The sequence below is a fragment of the Palaemon carinicauda genome, chromosome 1 (genome assembly GCF_036898095.1).
Source record: "Palaemon carinicauda isolate YSFRI2023 chromosome 1, ASM3689809v2, whole genome shotgun sequence".
In the NCBI taxonomy this organism is placed as follows: Eukaryota; Metazoa; Arthropoda; class Malacostraca; order Decapoda; family Palaemonidae; genus Palaemon; species Palaemon carinicauda.
In genome coordinates this window covers 112,256,069-112,275,070 of record NC_090725.1, presented here as the reverse complement: position 1 = coordinate 112,275,070, position 19,002 = coordinate 112,256,069, and the positions used below count along the sequence as shown (strand labels likewise).

The window sequence follows — 19,002 nt, the reverse complement described above, 5'->3', positions numbered from 1 at the left end:
ACAGCCCCTTTAGTTGCAAGGGTGGCTGGGGCCTTGCCCTGTGTGGTAGTCGACACCTCACCCCCTCTGAAGCTGGGTATGCCCCATAGAAGGAGAAGCCCTGGTAGTTACCTGGTGCTTGGGGGAAGCCAGGTTGTTCCTACTTGGGTGTCCTAATCTCACTATCATCACGGACCACCGTCCACTCGTCAAACTGCTGGGTGACAGAGCCCTCAAGGACGTCATCAACCCAAGATTATTCAACCTGAAAGAGAAGACACTCCAGTTCAAGTTCCACATGAAATACCTGCCCGGAAAAAGGAACACCGCCACAGATTTTCTTTCAAGGTACCCGACCATGCGAGCATCCCACGAAGCTTCCGACGTGGATTTGGAGGACGACATTCAAGTGGCAGTGACATGTGCAACCGTGGCCACCTTGGAACCAGACATCATCGTGTTGGATGAAGACTGCATCAGGAGCTCCGCATCTAACGACCCTGTATATCAGCTCTTGCTTGCCAGGGTTGCAGCGGGCGACTGTCGCCAACAGAAATCGCAAGAACTTGCCTGCCTTCGTCCCTTCTTCAGCGTTTGGGATCGGCTAGCCATCAACCAGGATCTGGTGACATACTCAGTGGACCAAGGATGCGTTTGTTTGGTCATCCCCGAGGATTTACGCCACCAGGTAGCCGCTAACCTACACACAGGACACCAAGCCTCGACTCTATGCTTAGAAGAGCCAGGCAGTCGGTCTATTGGCCGGGAATAGAAGAGGATCTTCAGCATCGCCGTGCCTAATGCACTTCATGTGATGAACGCGCCCCCTCACTGCCTCCTGAAGAAATGATGAACACGCCCCCTGCGGAATACCCTTTCCAGCAAGTCGTCGCAGATATGTACCAGATAGAAGGCAGTGTATACATGGTATATGCAGATAGGCTAACAGGTTGGTTAGAAGTGGCTCATTTCCCCAATGGTGCCACGTCTAACAAAATCAGCAATCACCTTCGATCATATTTCTCGCGTTGGGGAGCACCGGAACAAATATCAACTGATGGAGGTACGAACTTGGCCAGCGAGGAGATGGAGGCCTTCTTCAGGAGATGGGGAGTCAAGGTCCGGCTGTCGTCGACCCAGTATCCCCAGTCTAACGGCAGGGCAGAAGCAGCTGTCAAATCGGCAAAGTGGCTACTCCGAGAAAACACGTTAAAAGGTGGAGCCCTTGAGTCGGACAAAACGCCCCTGGCGATACTCCAGTATCTCAACACGCCTCTCAGGGAGATTAACAAGTCACCGTCTCAGCTTTCAACGGGTCGTCAGCTGCGCGATGGGGTACCGACGGCCAGGAGACACCTGTTAGTAGACAGACATTGGAGGCAGACGATACGTCGAAGGGAGTTCTGATGGAGTACCTGCATGATATGTTCTCCCATGGCGGGCAGGTGCCAAGTGAGTGTGCCGGTTGCAGAGAGCAACTGGAGTTAGTCTGTATCTGAGGACACAATAAACCACATGCCTCCACCATCGTGTGTCTCTTGTCCAACCTTGACATCTAATATGGCGCAGTGATTCTCAAGGACCTCCGTGACCCTCACCATGCCCTTCCAGCGCCGCTCAGTGCAGTCCACCCCAAGGGCCGCACGCCCCGTCATCCCCCGTGGGCTCGTCCCTGCCCTGCAAGAAGCCAGGCAAGCCATGGCGGCACAGCAACAGATGATCAACGTTCTACGCGACCGGCTTACGACACATGCTACCCCTGCACCTCGTGTCCCTGCGTCTGCAGCCCCGGAGAAGTGCGAAATTGAGCTGAAGCCCGCCGCATTTCGGTCCTGGAGGAGGTCGATGGAATGCTGGATCGAATTGTGCAGACTACTGCCCCACGAGGTCGTACACCACATCAGGCTATACTGCACACCCCCTCTGCAACGGGCGCTGGACGCCAGATTCACCTCACAGGAATGGAGTAACCTCACCGCTACGGAAGCCATGGATTTTATTTGTGATATCGTGTTGCGATATACAAACCGCGCTGTTATGGTCGGAATTTTTTAATGCGATACAAGGCCCAGGAGAAAGTGTCAGTGATTATCTTTTAAAGTGTTCTCAAAAGGACACTGATTGCAATTTCCAGTGCCCTCAGTGTCAGTGCAATCTAGCTGAATACATGTTATTACCTAAGTTAATGGTGGGCCTAAGTGATGAGGCTATGCGTCTCCATGTGTACCAATGTAGCAACGACATCTATAGTGTTAGTGCCCTTAGGGCCAGGTGCTGTGCTTACGAGGCGGCCCGCGTCGATGCCGCTGCTCGCCAATGCAACTGGAGGGAATCTGCTTGCTCGGCTGGCAGCGAGACACCCGAGGCAGATCATCCGAGTGCAACCGTTGCTGGCACAGGTAAGGGTCCCCCACTCCCCCCTGCGGGAACTGCGGTGGGCGCCACGCCTCTGGCAGAGCCTCGTGCCCTGCTAAGTCTGCCGTATGCAACGGGTGCCGCAAGCAGGGCCACTATTACAAATGCTGCAGAAAATCACAGACAAAATCAACAGGATCCCCGACAGACGTGTCTAGTGCTACATCTAGTGCTGTGCTTGTTGCGGGCGCCAACCTCGCTCGCCACCCTGTAGTGGAGGTGACAGTCGTCCACACCGACACAGGAGTACGAGTGACGGTCACCGACGTGGCGGACACCGGGGCACAGGTATGTGTGACGGGGCCCTCCTTGCCATCGCACCACCAAGTCCGCCCAGCAGCCCTTACACCCCGTGCCGGCTTACGGGATGTGGCAAACCTTCCCCTGAAGTGCCTTGGATCTGCCGTGTGCCACATTACCCTGCAAGGTCGCACCATGGAGCAGGACGTGTACTTCGTGCAGTCGGCAAAGCACCTCTTCCTGTCACTGGACGCCTGCAGGGACTTAAAACTGGTACCCAAGGAGTTCCCCCACCCCTCCCCCGCGGTGGCACACATGAGCCTGTTCGATGGCACGGCCAGGTACCACCCCGACCCGCCGAGGTGCCCTTGCCGCCCCAGGAGGAACATGTGGCTAGGTTGGAAGCCTGGCTCCTGCAACATTTCGCCACAACGACATTCAACACGGCCAGGAAGCCATTGCCAGTGATGCAGGGGAAACTGCACCATATCCACTTGCTCCCAGGAACTACGCCTTACGCATGCCACACCCCAGCATCAGTGCCAAAACACTGGGAAGAGGAAGTGAAGGCCCAGCTCGAAGAAGATGTCGCCCGTGGCGTTATAGAACCGGTACCTGCCAGGCAGCCAACCGAATGGTGCGCCCGTATGGTGGTTGTCGCCAAGAAGTCAGGACAGCCACGCCGTACAGTCGACTACCAGCGCTTCAACGCATCCTGCCTACGGGAGACACACCATACCCCCGCCCCATTCGAAATGGTGTCCGGGGTACCTAAGCACACATTCAAGACCGTGGCGGACACGTACTGGGGGTACCACCAGGTGGAGTTAGACGAAGAAAGTCTCGACCTAACCACATTTATTACCCCCTGGGGGAGATTTCGTTACCGTCGCACACCCATGGGGCACTGCTCTGCCGGCGATGCGTATACTCGACGATTCGATGACGTCATCCAGGACATCCAGAGGAAATATAAGTGTGTAGACGACACCCTGCTCTATGACGACAGCATCGAAGGGGCGTTCTGGCATGCCTACGACTTCCTCGAAACATGTGCAGCCAAGGGTGTTACCCTGAAGCCGGAGAAATTCCAATTCGCAAGAAGGGAAGTGGACTTCGTGGGGTTCAACCTGGGATGGGAGGCCTACAAGCCAACAGAGGAACGTTTGGCGGCCATCAAGAGCTTCCCGATGCCACGTCAGCCCTCTATCACTGACATAAAGGCTTGGTACGGATTCGTCAACCAGCTGGTGCCCTTCCTCGCAAAAACACCCCCCATCATGAACCCATTCAGGGAGCTCCTCAAAAAACCAACCGGGAAGTCAGTGTACTGGGACGAGGAACTCCGCACCAAATTCCATCACGCCCAAGACATGATCTGCCAATTAGAGAAGGACGGACTGGCCTACTACAACAGGAGCCGCCCCACAGCAGCGATCACCGACTGGAGCAAAGAAGGCATAGGGTTTGTAATCCTTCAACAGTATTGCGCATGCAGCTCTGCCAACACGCCCTTCTGCTGCATGGGCGGGTGGCGCCTGGCACTATGCGGCAGCCGCCATCTCACCGTCGCCGAAGCTGGCTACGCTGCCGTTGAGTGGGAGGCCCTCGCGGTAGCCTGGTGTCTCCAGAAGGCGAGGCTGTTCTTACTGGGGTGCCCCAACCTCACCGTTGTGATGGACCACCGCCCGCTAACCAAGTTGCTGGGAGATCGGGCCCTCACGGAAATCCCCAACCCCCGTCTCTTCAGGCTGAAGGAGAGAACCCTGCAGTACCGATTCAGGGTCAAGTATCTGCCGGGGAAGCGTAACAGTGCGTCAAACTTCCTGTCCCGATACCCCGCCTTGAAAGCCGATCCCAGCGCCCACGACGTGGACCTCGACGAAGACCTCACCGACACCATAGCGGCCGCCGTCTTGGCAGCAGTAGAGCTCGACAGCCGTGTCGTGGACGAGGCGAGGGTTAGGCATGCCGCTGTCAGTGACCCCGTGTACCAGTTGCTCATGGCCAGGGTCCTGGCCGGGGACTGGGCCGACAAGAAGTCCCAGGAAGTTGCATGTCTTCGGCCCTTCTACGGTGTTAGGGACAGGCTGGCCGTTATCCAAGACTTGGTGACATACACGTTCGAACAGGGCAACGTCCGCCTAGTTATCCCGGAGCCTCTCCGTCAGCAGGTGGCTGCCAACCTACACGCGGGGCACCAAGGCCTGGACTCGAGGGGGACCTGCAGTATCACCGATCCTCGTGTGAAGAATGCGACGTACACGCACCATCCCAGGCCGCGGAGGAACTCATCATCACGCCGCCCCCAGAGTACCCCTTCCAGATGACGGTAGCAGATATGTTCCAGCACGACGGACACTCGTACATGGCCTACGCAGACAGGCTCACAGGTTGGCTGGAGCCGGCCCACTTCCCCCACGGCACCTCCTCCTCTCACATCAAGACCCAGCTACGTCACTACTTCGCCAGGTGGGGGGCCCCGGAGCAAATCTCCACAGACGGTGGCACCAATCTGGCCAGTGAGGAAATGCGGGAATTTTTCAGGTTATGGGGCGTGTCCGTACGTCTATCATTCGCCCAGTACCCACAGTCCAATGGCAGGGCAGAGGCCGCAGTCAAGATCGGGAAGCGGATAATGATGGTGAACACGGGCAGCGGCAGCACCCTCGACACGGACAAGTCCTCTGTGGCTATGGTGCAGTACCTCAACACCCCCCTCCGCGGAATAAATAAGTCACCCGCCCAGATGGCAGCGGGCAGGCAGCTCCGAGACGGCGTACCTACGGCCCGCTGGCACCTCACGGTAGACAGACACTGGGAGGCAACCTTGCGGCAGAGAGAAAGTCAGATGGCTGACAGCGGTGCTGCCCTCACCGGGAACGGACCCTCCAGAAAGCTTCCAGTTATCAACCCGGGATCCCAAGTGCGAGTGCAAAATCAGGCCACTAAGCTGTGGGACCGTACGGGTACCGTGGTGGAAACGCTCCCATACTGACAATACTTAGTCAGACTGGATGGCAGCGGGCGCCTCTCCCTCCGTTACAGGAAGCACCTGCGTCTCACATCATCGGGGCCCCAGCCTGGGCGGGCCACACCTGCTATGCATCCAGCCACGCCCACGCCCGAGCAGCCACCGGGCAGTCACCCTACGCCCAGCCCACAAGCAGTACGGGAGCCACGCCCATCACGGCGCACTAGAAGGCCAGCGTGGATGGATGACTACATGTGATCACGTACATTACAGCAGCACCTGCATATATTTTTATTGTCTTTGCTTCTCATATTATTTTATGAACATGTATCACCCACCCTTGTTTTTTACACTACCGACAGCTATGTATCTGTCTTCCTATTATTGCACCTGCACCCAATTTAATCCATGTATATCCATGCATTATTTTTTATCATTGCCTCTCCATGTATACCCATGTATTAATCTCGGGGGGCGGGGGATGATGGAGTACTTGCAAGTATGATATGTTCTCCCATGGCGGGCAGGTGCCAAGTGAGTGTGCCGGTTGCAGAGAGCAGCTGGAGTTAGTCTGTATCTGAGGATGCAATAAACCACATGCCTCCACCATCGTGTGTCTCTTGTCCCACCTTGACATCTAATAAGTTTCAAGTGGCAAGGTCGCAAGAGTTGATGCGAATCCCTGGCACTACCAGGAGACTGCCGCCCATCGAACTAGGTACCCATACAAAACCAATCTACCAAGCGGTGGGATAGAACAGGCATAGTAACGGAAACAAAGCCCCATCATCAGTACACCGTCAGGCTCAACAGGAGCGGCAGGCTATCAAAAAGGAATAGACGACACCTGAGAGTCATCACTCCGCCCTCTGGCACGCCCGTGTCTCAGCACGGGACCTCCGCAAGCCATACCCCGACAGAACAGGTAACACACCCCATACAGGAGCCCAACGTCGTTAGTAGGCCGAGAAGGGCCACCGGTAAACCCAAGTGGCTCAAAGACTTTGTAGAATGATGTTATTATCTGCTGTATGTAATTGAATCAGGAATTGATATTTCTTTCCAGAGAATTTATGAATTTATTTTGTTTTCGTGTAGCCTATGTATCGAAAAGTTAGCTTTAATTTTTTTTCTCTCATTTTTCATTGATTTAGTGACATTTCCCCCTTTCATTTTTGTCATGTATAAGTATGTTCTTGAGGGGGGGGGGATGTACGATATGATCCGGTATTAACCCCTTTCATTTTTTTTGCCATGTATAAGTATAATCTTGAGGGGGGGGGATGTACGATATGTTTTTCGGCCATGCGCTGCCGAGCATGCATCTGCATACGCTTTTGCGACTGTCAGTCGGCTGACTTGGCTCTTGAGTATCTTGCAATAAAGTGTGGTCACCAGGACATTGTCTTATTGCAAACCCAACAAATCATTGTGATTATCTTATGGGAATTTAAATGATATACATTAAGTCTATAACTGGAGAGCCTTTTTTTACAATAGATCCGTCTATGATAAGTAGTAGGTAGTAAGAATTCATCCCCTTTAACATTGCATAAGTCTATGATGGCTTAAGATTATCTTAATAGCTTAATATAAATCATTATCATACCAAGACTTTAGTTAATGACAAAATTTTGATGTGGAACAGGGAGTAGGCCTAGTGCTTTTAGTTCTTAAAAATAGAATAAGAATTGTAATGTCAAATTTAATATATATATATATATATATATATATATATATATATATATATATATATATATATATATATATATATATATATATATATGTGTGTGTGTGTGTGTGTGTGTGTGTGTATTTATAATTTTATATTTATATTTGTGATTTATCTTCGTATATTTTGTATTTATAAGTTTTTTGTCACTATTATATTGACTAACATATTGATATCACTCATTAAAAGCTTAAAATTCATCATATGGTATATTGAGTACTGTGATTTTATGTTTGCCAGGACTATATAGGTATATTTATATGTATATCTATATACATAAATGTATGTATGTATGTATATGTTTATGTGTATATGATGTTGACAAAATGAAAAAAGAAATAAGATAAATAGAATAAAGAGAAGGAGGAGTCGATCTAAAGGCAAATCTCTCCCTGTACAACTCCAACACCTTGACCTGAACAGTGATGCCAGATATGGGAATTTATTCCTAGATTTGGGGATTTTAGGTGTCTGATAGGGATATTCTGTACAAAATTCTTTGAAGAAGAAACAGAGATGAGTAAACCTTTATATAGTTGTAATTTGTTTGCTTGCCCTTATATGAAGTTAAGTGAGTAATTTCTTTATTAGTAAAGCCTATGGGATCTAATGTATGTTTGTGGAAGTGGGGATTTTTGTTTTTTTGGGAAATTTTGAGTTGTTTTTAGAGATTTTTGAGTTGTTTTGGGGATTTTTTATCATAAATTTTGGGGATTTTAGACTAACCCATCTGGCAACACTGAACTTTGCTTTGTTTACTTTTTCATTGTGAATAATTCCATAATTTCTCTAAGTTATTTCCTTATTATATATTAATTTCTAAGTAATTATAGAATTATAAAACTCTTAAAATGTCTGCTGAAGAAGATGACGCCTCCTTAAAAGATCTAGTGACGAAAACCCTTCAGAATAATGGTGTCCTTGGGAAAATACAGGTACAGGTATCGTAGTTTTTGAAGTATTGTGGTCGACTACCATAACAACAAGTATGGGGTTATGCTAGTTATAAATATAAAAAAAACTTTCAAAATACCATTTAATATAATTGAATATAAGTGTTATTTTATTTTATTAATAACTAATTTTAGAATGGTATTTATTTGCAGGCAGTTTAAGGTAATTCATTACTCCTATGCTTTTGGCATTATTTTAATTATCTAATTACCAATTATCAATTTATTACTTAGTTCAGTTTGTCTTTGCTCCACCGTGGTTCACTTTACTCATATTTACATCCATTGCTGTCAGTTCTGGCAAGCGGTAAATGTTACGCTACGTGCGTTATCTGCGTTGGCGAGTCCGGTATTTTGGTGTTTGGACGTTATACTTTGCTTATATTTCTCATTATCAGACTATATATATCAACCACACGTTTCGACCGTCACCTATCATTATTCATATAATAACTGAAATAAAGGTTTAATTATACCTTATATCTAGATGGTTATTAATGTAAAAAATGGGGTTTATTGTATGATAGCAGCCACCTGTATGTATTATTATGGCTAATTTAGAATGCGGCATTGTAAAGGGGGGGGGGCAACAGCCCCCCTGTTTGGCAAGTACTGTAGGTAAAGACGCGGCTTGTAGGTTAGGTTAGGGGGGAAAATTTAGGTTAGTTGATGTCCAATTTTAATCCACACGGGAGGAACTGGCCGCTGATATACAAAGGCTCTTAAAAAGCTGCGCCTTTCTTTTCTAAGGTACGTAAAAGCACCACCTATCAGAATTTTTGCTACTTACTGGATGTAGTTGGATGTGACGGCCGTAAACCATCTTATTACTTGTCAAACCAATTTTATTTATGGGGAAAATGTTTCCTATTTTGGTCTGAAATACGATATTATGAAAATAGTCTTGCGATTTGCAAAATGTTATACTGTAATTTAGTGTAACCTGGATGGATAACGAACTGGTTGGGAAGCCAACACATGTTTGAGACTTAGTCATAGCTAAGGAAATTGGGGTCTAAGGAAGGTTTGGAGAGGGGGCCCGTAGCCCCCTCCCCTGTAAGTAAGTAGTTAGTAGGTAAGGTTATGGTTCCTAGGTTAGGTTAGGTGAGGTTCTTATGTTTGTTTCCCTTTTAAAATGTGACTTTCCAATAAGAACCTTTGAAATTCTAAAATGTCTAAAATTTAAAAAATGTGGGTTTCTGCCAATTATTTGTATAAGAACAGTTTAAAGTACCCATAAATACATCAGGGACACTTTTTATTTCCTTCCTATAGTAAATATTTTCCCACTTTTTAATTATTGACCCTGTGTGGCCCAAACTACAAAGGCCCCTCTAAATGTTATAATTGAGGAGATTATTATTATTATTATTATTATTATTAGCCTACTTGCTAAGCTACAATCCTAGTTGGAAAAGCAGGATGCTATAAGCCCAGGGGCTTCAAAAAGGAAAACAGCCCAGTGAGGCAAGGAAACAAGGAAAAATAAAATTTTTAAGAAGAGTAGCAACATTAGAATAAATATCTCCTATATAAACTATAAAAACTTTAACAAAATAAGAGGAAGAGAAATTAGATAGAATAGTGTGCCCAAGTGTACCCTCATGCAAGAGAAATCTACTCCAAGACAGTTGAAGGCCATGGTACAGAGGCTATGCCACTACTCAAGACTAGAAAACAATGGTTTGATTTTGGAGTGTCCCTCTTCTAGAAGAGCTGCTTAACATAGCTAAAGAGTCTCTTCTACCCATACCAAGAGGAAAGTAGCCACTGAACAGTTACAGTACAGTAGTTAACTCCTTGGGTGAAGAGGAATTGTTTGGTAATCAGTGTTGTCAGGTGTATGAGAATAAGTAAAGAATATGCCAGACTATTTGCTGTATGTATGTGTGTAGGCAATGGGAAAATGAACCGTAACCAGAGAGAAAGACCCAATGTAGTACTGTCTGGCCAGTCAAAAGACCCCATAATTCTGTAGCAGTAGTATCTCAACGGGTGGCTGACGGGTAACTGAAATTGTACTATAATAATAAATGGGCTATTCACGATAAGCTTTTAACGAGGTAAACAAGCTGACTGTAGGGTGGCGGCGGAATCCCTGCCCATCCTACTGGTAAAGCTGACCTTCACTTTGAATTTGGCCTCCTTAGAGTACAGACATACTGTCCAGCACTTAGCTAAAATCATTAATCCATTCTGCTTTTTCTTCTATATTGCTGTTTGCTGTGCTGTGTGATTTTGGCTCCATGATCGGACTTGTGGCTGTGTCCTGGCAAGCCTGGAAAGTGCTGTAGCTGATATATGAGCAAGCCAGAGGTTTTCCAACATGAACTTTGTAGTTGTTGTAGGGACCATTCCTGTTCATAGGAGTCCCTTTGTCCTGAGTGTACGGAGTTCGTGAAGAATAGGAAGAATTTGATGAGGGATTCTTCGGAATCGGTGTTGGGCATGTCCAAACTGATGCCCAAGAATCTCTCTAGCTAATTTCTATCTTTTCCCCTCTCCGGGTTTGAAGGCCGCTGTGCGCTCTTCCTCTTTTCCCTCGGAGGCTATCACTGTCAGAGGAGAGAAGAGGAAGAAAGAATCCTGCACTATTCCCTGATGGATTCCTTTGAGTGTGACAGGAGTATCACCTTCCTCTAGCAAAAATAATACACCTCTGTCTCACGCCTAAATCATTCCTGCCCCTATAACTGTTGACGACCCTCGCAAGGACTTGGACCTGGCTATGCTGTGGCCCAACCTTAGTGTTGAGGGCGCCCCTTCAGTGGAGAAACTTCTGTAGGTGTTAGCTGTGGCTAGGTCGCAGAAGCTACCCACGTTCCGCCTGTTGGGGAGAGTATGGGAGTGGCACCTTTTGATGTGTCCCTTGATGTTGCTAAACCATTACTTGTTGCTGAGGGCCTGTCTCCTGTGAAATCCGCAACTGTGGCAAAGGAGAAGTGTCGTCACTTCCCGTCACCTACTTTGGTCCCGCTACTTCCTCTTCCCCTGCTGAGGAGCTGTCCACTGGCACAAAGAAAAGGAGACCACTGAAGCACAAGATGATTGATCTGGGGAAGTCACTTGAGAACTCACCAGGTTCCTCTTCATGGTTTTGTGAGAGGAATAGCATTGCACCAAAACATTCCTCCATGGGAAGAGTGGAGGTTTGACAGCCAAGGCCCTTGCCTCAACTAGTCATTCCTGCAAGAGAATGTTTAAAAGCGCTACTCGTCAGGATGACGAGCTATGCTCTTAGCCCTCTCCTGCACAGGGATGTTCCATGGATGCTTCAAGTCTCCAATGCTGGAATACCCAGATGAAGGAAGAAAGCTGCTACTAAGATTTCTGACTCTGTTTGCGTTTGGACGATCAAAGAACTCCTTACTCTCGCGTACGGATAAGGATGGCAGAATGTTAGAAATACGTCTCATTTATGGAGGAATCAGCCACACAAGGAGTAAAGGTCTTTAAAGACAAGGACGATCTCCTACGAGCATGAACACCGAAGTGTCAAAGATCCCCGAAGAACCAACTATAAGAATGCTCACGAGCTGTTCCAAGATCACTTCCCAATTCGGATCATCAGTCCCTACATGTACGAACAACTAGTTCGTTGCTAGGAACACACTTCGTGTGCACCCTCGTGATCATGAGGTTTCTCTTCTGAGATTTCCCCAAAAGTTCAAAGAGTTGAAGAGGTTCCAGGAAGGCAAAGCCTTTGACACCGACGAGGATACATGCGCGGTCGCCAGCATGTCCATGATAACCATGAACAAGATATCCCATGATCACACACAAGAACACCATGCGCATGATCACTGTGGTCAAAGTCGACACGCGTGGATCCAGCAAACTCTTCACGTACACGATCGACATGTATACGATCACCACATGCACGATCACCACTCACAAACACGTTTACCTCAAGCATTATCACCATGAGCTCTCATTCTCCGCCTCCTATTCAGAAGCATCACCATTCGGACTGCTCCACTTCTGTGAGTGACAACCCTGGAAACTCCCCTCCCAAGAGAGAGAACAAGCATAACAGAAAGCCTTTGTCTGCTGGAGATCAAGGTTCCAGTACAGCCATGTCACCTGTCTCCTCTGAGTGCCAAAAACATGAGCTGAAGCTTAGCGCTAACGCTCGCCCTTCAACCCAAGATCATTCTTGGATGAGAGATTCATCTCAGGACGAGATAGATCAGTCTCAGAAGACACCTTGAGACATGGGGATAGGGCTTCCAGGAAAGTCTCTCTCAAGTAGGCCGGAGGAGAAGAGGCAGGCAACAGCTAGGACAAAATATAGACACTCCCCTGAGCTATCACAGACAAGCAGTGCTGGTAAGCTATTCTATAGAGCAACTTTTCTTTGCATTGGTTTGTGTTGAAATATTCCCTCCATCCTTCTTATGAAGGGAAGGAAGGTAAAGCTTATGTATTCCCATTAATTTTATAAATGCGATACATGGACTTGAGAGTCTCCTAGAGTGTCCACTTTCCCTAGTGGAGGCCTAACCTAACACCTCCAGCATCTCTATGCTCAGGTTGTTTGGAGATTGAACAGGCATTGTGACTTTCACTCCTCTTCAGGACCTAAGTACATTGACGTTTCCCGGGTTAGAAAAACCAGCCACTTATGGTTATAAAGGGACTTAAACATCTCAGGATAAGTCTCCTATTAAAGGTCAAAGGTTTGTATTACGTATAGGAACATATCACAGATTTTTTTAAGCATTTTGTATTTTTCTAAACCATACAAACCTGAGGCCTTCAAGTTGTGGTGCCTATATAGTAACGCCCCTGACGGGTGATTGCCAGACTGTGGTTCGAGTCCCACTCAAACTCATTAGTTCCTTTGTTTGCTGCAACCTCACCATCCTTGTGAGCTATGAAAGGGGGGTTTTGGGGAGCCTATAGGTCTATCAGCTTAGTCATCAGCAGCCATTGCCTGACCCTCCTTGGTCCTAGCTTGGGTGGAGAGGGGCCTTGGGTGCTGACATAAGTTTTTTTTTATAGTTTATATATGAAATATCTGTTTTACCGGTAATGTTATTGTTTTTAAAATATTTTATTTTAATTGTTCATTACTTCTTATATTGTTTATTTCCTTATTTCCTTTCCGCTCTGGGCTATTTTACCCTATTGGAGCCCTTAGGCTTTTAGCATCTTGCTTTTCCAACTAGTGTTGTAGCTTAGCTAGTACAGTAATGATAATAATAATATTTGTTCCGTAACTGAAATACAAACCACGCTATTTACATGGGGTAATTACTTCGGCGTAGCTGAATGACGAGCCATAAAAGTTTTAACGAGGGTTTACTACCCCGCCGCTAGTTAGCAGGGGGTAGGGAGGGGTAGCTAGCTACACCCCCCCCTCCACACACCGGTGAATGCTTCTCTTTACTTTTGGCTCGGGCAGAGAACAGACCTGTCTGCTCTCTCCCTCGCTTTGACTGCCATATTTAATCTGTTTTTGCTTTTTCTTTTTCAGTGTGTTTGAAGTTGGCCTCTACTACTATGCGTACATGCCCTGGACTTCCCGGCCGCCCTTGTGGGACCTTTATGTCAGCGGTCGACCCCGATCCCCACACCTTATGTCCTCACTGTAGGGGCCAGCGGTGTGATAGTGATAATGTGTGTATAGAATGTAGGGAGTGGTCTACCTCTCAGTGGGAGAGGTTTGCCCGGCGCCGGAAGAAAAAGTCTAAAAGGGATTTGTTCCGTAACCGAAATACAAACCACGCTATTTACAAAGGGTATTACTTTTAGCGTAGCTGAAATGGCGAGCCATTAGAATTTAACGAGGGTGTATTACCCCCGCGCTAGTTAGCGGGGGGGGGGGGGGGTAGGGGAGTGGTAGCTAGCTACCCCTCCTCCCCCTCACACACAGGTGAATACTCACTTTAACTTTTGGCTCGGACTGTGACAGACGTCTCTGTCTTGGTCCTCGCTTGGCAGCCATTGTCTGTTTTGTCTTTACTTAATCGCTTACTTTTCATTTACTCAATATATATGTAAACATGTTTTCATGTTTGTATATATATTTGAGTATAGAAATAAGTAAGTTTCCTTTTCAGATGTGTGTGTGTAGTGTACGATATCTACGTGGAGGCCTCGGCAGTTAGGCCACCACGGCGTATTTTATGGGTGGCGATCGAGTTTGACTTATGTCTTTCTCTCTCTCTCTCTCTTGAGGTCGTTCACCCTTTTACTACGTGTTACTACGCCCTTGTAGCCTAGCTTCCTTTCCGTGTGGGGGGTTGCTACGCCGTACGTTTGTATCAATTAGTTATGAATCTAATTGTAGTTGTTTTTTGTTTTTCAGCTTGTAGAACGATTCCTTTCGGGGTTTTCGTTCTTTCTTTAGTGTTCATTCATTTTTAAATTACATAATTACATAGTTACATAATTATAATTGTTATAATTCTGTTTTGGTTACAGCTCTCCTTCCGCGAGTGTAAGTGGTTGTGAGGGCACGTGCCTGTTGTGTAATTCTTGTTCCTTTCCCTCGGGATTCCTCTTCGGAGCCTTCCCGGGGGAATGAATGTGGACTAATATTATTTGTTTTATTTTTTTTTTACAGTTACCGATCTAGTTCGTTTCTGTAATATAGCAACGGTGTGAGCTGTCTGGTGGAGTCCTGGGGATTCGGCTGTTGCTGCCTCCCCCCTTGTATTTTCGTCAGGGGCGTGTCTCCTTCTACTGGTAGTACTCCCGTGTCGACGGACAGCTCTCCAGTTCATTTTAGAACAGTCAGGAGGCTTGCCTCCTTGGGCGGATAACTTTCCTTCCGAGGGAAGTTTTTCCTGTCCAGGCTTGAGTTTTTCCCCTTTTGGGGGGTTCTTCTCTTGCCCTTTTTTTCGTGCGACTATGCTCTTGGTGCTGAGTGGTCGCACCTGCAGTTTCGCTCAAGGGGCTGGGCAACTGCAGGAGCTCCTCTTCTGAGGATTGCTCCTTTTAGGTCACTGGCTGACCAGTCTCTTCCACGAAGTGTTTCTCTTTCGTTCGCGAGAGAGTACACTCATAGAGACTCCTCTTCGGAGGTTTCTTCTGTTGCTGTTGCTGTTGGCCTCCCTCGCCGTAAGGCCCACCGTCCGCCTCGTCGTAAGGGCCTCTCATCTCCCTATAAGGGTGCTTGAGGCGCCTTTTAGATCTCCGTTTGCAGCCTACAACTCCTTTTTCTCGATCTTCCGCCTTGGTGCAGATGGACAGCAGTCTGATCTCGTCTTCCGACGGGCAACGGTCTTCCCGACGGACAACGGTCTGCCCGACGGACAGCGGTCTTCCGACGGACATCAGTCTCCCGGCGGACAACGATCCCTTCGGGGCAAAGGGTTGCCCCCACGGGGGTTCTTCCCTTGCGTGTCAGGGTTTCCCTGCGCGCCCTTCTGCTCATCAGCGCTCTCCTGTTCGTCAGCGCTTTCAAGATGATCTTCCCTGCGGTTCCTGTTGGTTCCTGTTACGCGCCCTGTGCGCCCACGTTCGCCCTCGCGATCTAGAACTTCGGTTCAGGTCGGGGTCAAGGACTCTTCTTCTTTGCGCAGGCTTCCACGCGTAGCCTTCTGCTCGTCAGCGATCATCAGCTCGTCAGCGATCATCAGCTCGCCAGCGATCATCAGCTCGTCAGCGATCATCAGCCCGCCAGCGATCATCAGCTCGCCAGCGATCTCCGGATCGCCCACGTGTGTTACAGCCGGCACGCCAACGTTCTCCAACACTTCTGAAGGAACACGGTTCGCCAGCTACTAGCTCACCTGCGCATGCTGATCGCCATCGCGCGACCCTCAACTGCGGATGCTGATCGTCATCGCGCGACCCTCAACTACAGATGCTGATCGCCATCGCACAACCCTCAACTGCGGATGCTGATCGCCATCGCGCGACCCTCAACTGCGGATGCTGATCGCCATCGCGCGACCCTCAACTGCGGATGCTGATCACCATCGCGCTACCCTCAACTGCGGATGCTGATCGCCATCGCGCGACCCTCAACGACGGATGCTGATCGCCATCGCGTGACCCTCACCTGCGGATGCTGATCGCCATCGCGCAACCCTCAACTGCGGATGCTGATCGCCATCGCACGACCCTCAACTGCGGATGCTGATCGCCATCGCGCGACCACACACCTGCGGATGCTGATCACCATCGCTCAACCCTGCGCATGCTGATCACCATCGCGCGACCCTCAACTGCGTATGCTGTTCGCCATCACGCGATCGCCCACCTGCAGATGCTGTTCGCCATCGCGCGACCGCCAACCTGCGCATGCTGATCGCCATCGCGCGACCCTGGCATGCTGATCACCATCACGCGACCCTGCGCATACTGATCACCATCGCGCGACCCTGCGCATGCTGATCACTGCTCGCGATCGCTCACCTTCGCATACTGCTCGCCATCGCACGATCGCTCACCTGCACATAGCCTAGTGCTCGACCATCGCGTCGGCATATCACAACGGGCCATCGCCAACCTGCGCGTTAGCGCTCACCAGCTCACCACCGCGCGACCGCTCGCCCGCGCGACCGCTCGACCGCGCGACCGCTCGACCGCGCGACCGCTCGCCCGCGCGCCCGCGCGACCGCGCGACCGCGCGACCGCTCGCCCGCGCGACCGCTCGCCCGCGCGACCGCTCGCCCGCGCGACCGCTCGCCCGCGCGACCGCTCGCCCGCGCGACCGCTCGCCCGCGCGACCGCTCGCCCGCGCGACCGCTCGCCCGCGCGACCGCTCGCCCGCGTGACCGCTCGCCCGCGCGACCGCTCGCCTGCGCGCCCGCGCGACCGCACGCCCGCGCGACCGCACGCCCGTGCAACCGCGCGACCGCTCGCCCGTGCAACCGCGCGCCCACACGCCCACGTGCCTGCACGTCTACGCTCATGCTCTCCAATGTTCGCCCACGCGCGAACCAACGGTTTTTTCCATCGCGCAGACAGATGGTGTTCCGTCGCGCGAACCTACAGTGTTTCTTCGCACAAATGTCGGCTTATTTCTTGCAGTATCCATTGCTCGTCTATGGGTTATCGCCCGCCGACCACCAGGAATTCCCGTCGCGCAAGCTCCAGGGCAATTGCGACCACGATTCCCAATGGGGTTTTCGCAGCATGACCAGCCTGGCGAGTTCTTTTGGAGCGTATTTCCAGAACACTATCTCACCCCGTAAACACAGAGCATGGCACTTGCAGAATAGGAGAAACTTAAGGGAGATCTGAGCAACACTCCTCTATTCCTGAACCTGGGTTAGCCCTTCCCCATCATTCCCTGGAAGGATTTTTGGCGGGGGGGGGGGGGGGGGGGGGGGGGGGGGGCTTTCCGTTCGAGATTTCTCCATCGGACAAGGGGTGACTGCTTACCTCTTCCTCTGGGAGCTTACCAGGTTCTTTCCCTCCTCGGTTACGGCCCGAGGTTTGGTTCAAGGAAGCTACAGGAAGATCAAGGGTACTTTCCTCCTCTCGAGCTCAGGCACCTTGGCCTTTCGTCGTTAAGTATCTAACTTGCGGACAAGCTTGATGTTGTACCATCTGGACGCGCTGACTGAGGGCTTCCTTCGGGTGTCTCATCTGTGGAGGTCGACGACCTCAGACACCCTTCCATCCTTGAGAAGAGTTTGTTTGTGCCCAAGGACAGAGACTTAGACAGCTGCTGTGCGGAGTAAATCGACTTCCGGTTTCACTCCTCCAAGGCGCTTTCTTCCAGACTCTGCAGGGCTCCAGCGCCTTTTCTTTCAACCACGTCGGCCTAAGTTATCGGCTACGACAACTGGGACAAGGTGTCCAATTGCAGTTTTCTCCTGTCAGGAACAGATGGCACGGGAGACTCCCCCGGGGGGGCATAGTCCTAAAAGGAGTTCACGAACTCTAGGATTGCAGGTTTTTCGCTGGGAGGATGCTTAAGGTTACTCATCCGAATGACAGCTTTCCCGCATATTCTCTGTGAATAGCCAAGGATATCGCGCCTGCCGTCTCTGTCAGCGAATTCAGTGTCTCTGAACCTCTATGCCATAGCGTCAGCAGAGTTGCCCGGTTGGGCAGAATGATCCATACCTTAGGCGAAGGTCTTCCTTAGGATCATCGACGGCTTCACCCCCGGCCCCCTCAGTCGATCCTTTCTTGTAAGGAAGGATCTGAGAGGGGATGTCCATAGTCAACCTCTCAGCCCCGATCAAGTTTGTCGAACAAACTTCGACCAGCAGAATCGATCAGACTGGTAACGAGGCGACAGGACTCCTTAAAAACCCTGGATCGGAAGGACGGGTACTTTCAGTTTCCATTCCATCCATCTTCCAGGGTGCTCGTCGAATTCAGCCTAGACTGCAAGTATTCCTGCTTATGATGCAGTGTGGCTATCCCGCCGTGGCATAGCAGGTTTGTTTCCCCAGAGAACTCTCCCTGCCTTCCTCTTGGCCGCTCAGGGGCAGGCTTCCGCCTCCTCTGCTGTTTGGAGGGCTGGTCAACTCCTGTAGGCTCGGGTTTCGACCTTCTTCAGCGCCGGGACAAGCTTCCGGATGCTTACCATGAGTGTGGGCTCATGGTATTTTGCTTGGAGCCTTCTCCTCCTCTGCCTCAACATCTGGAGTATCTGGCCATGATATTGGGTCAACCGCCTTACCACATTGGAAACCCCGCTTCTCGTCCATCCAGCGAGGTTAAGCAACGTCGGTACTTGGATGGGTGACCACCTGGGGACGCCAGATTCTGTTACCACATCCTCCGAGCCTTCC

At 49.9% G+C, this 19,002-nt stretch overlaps 1 protein-coding gene across 1 annotated transcript in view; it reads left to right on the top strand.

Moving 5' to 3' along the window:
* The first annotated feature begins 8,085 nt into the window (after positions 1–8,085).
* LOC137650975 (centrosomal protein 43-like) overlaps positions 8,086–19,002 on the top strand; it is a 119,658-nt gene continuing 108,741 nt past the window's right edge. Inside the window, exon 1 of the mRNA XM_068384115.1 lies at positions 8,086–8,275. Within this exon, the coding sequence (XP_068240216.1) occupies positions 8,192–8,275 (84 nt within the window). The 5' untranslated portion in view covers positions 8,086–8,191. The remainder of the gene's footprint in view (positions 8,276–19,002) is intronic.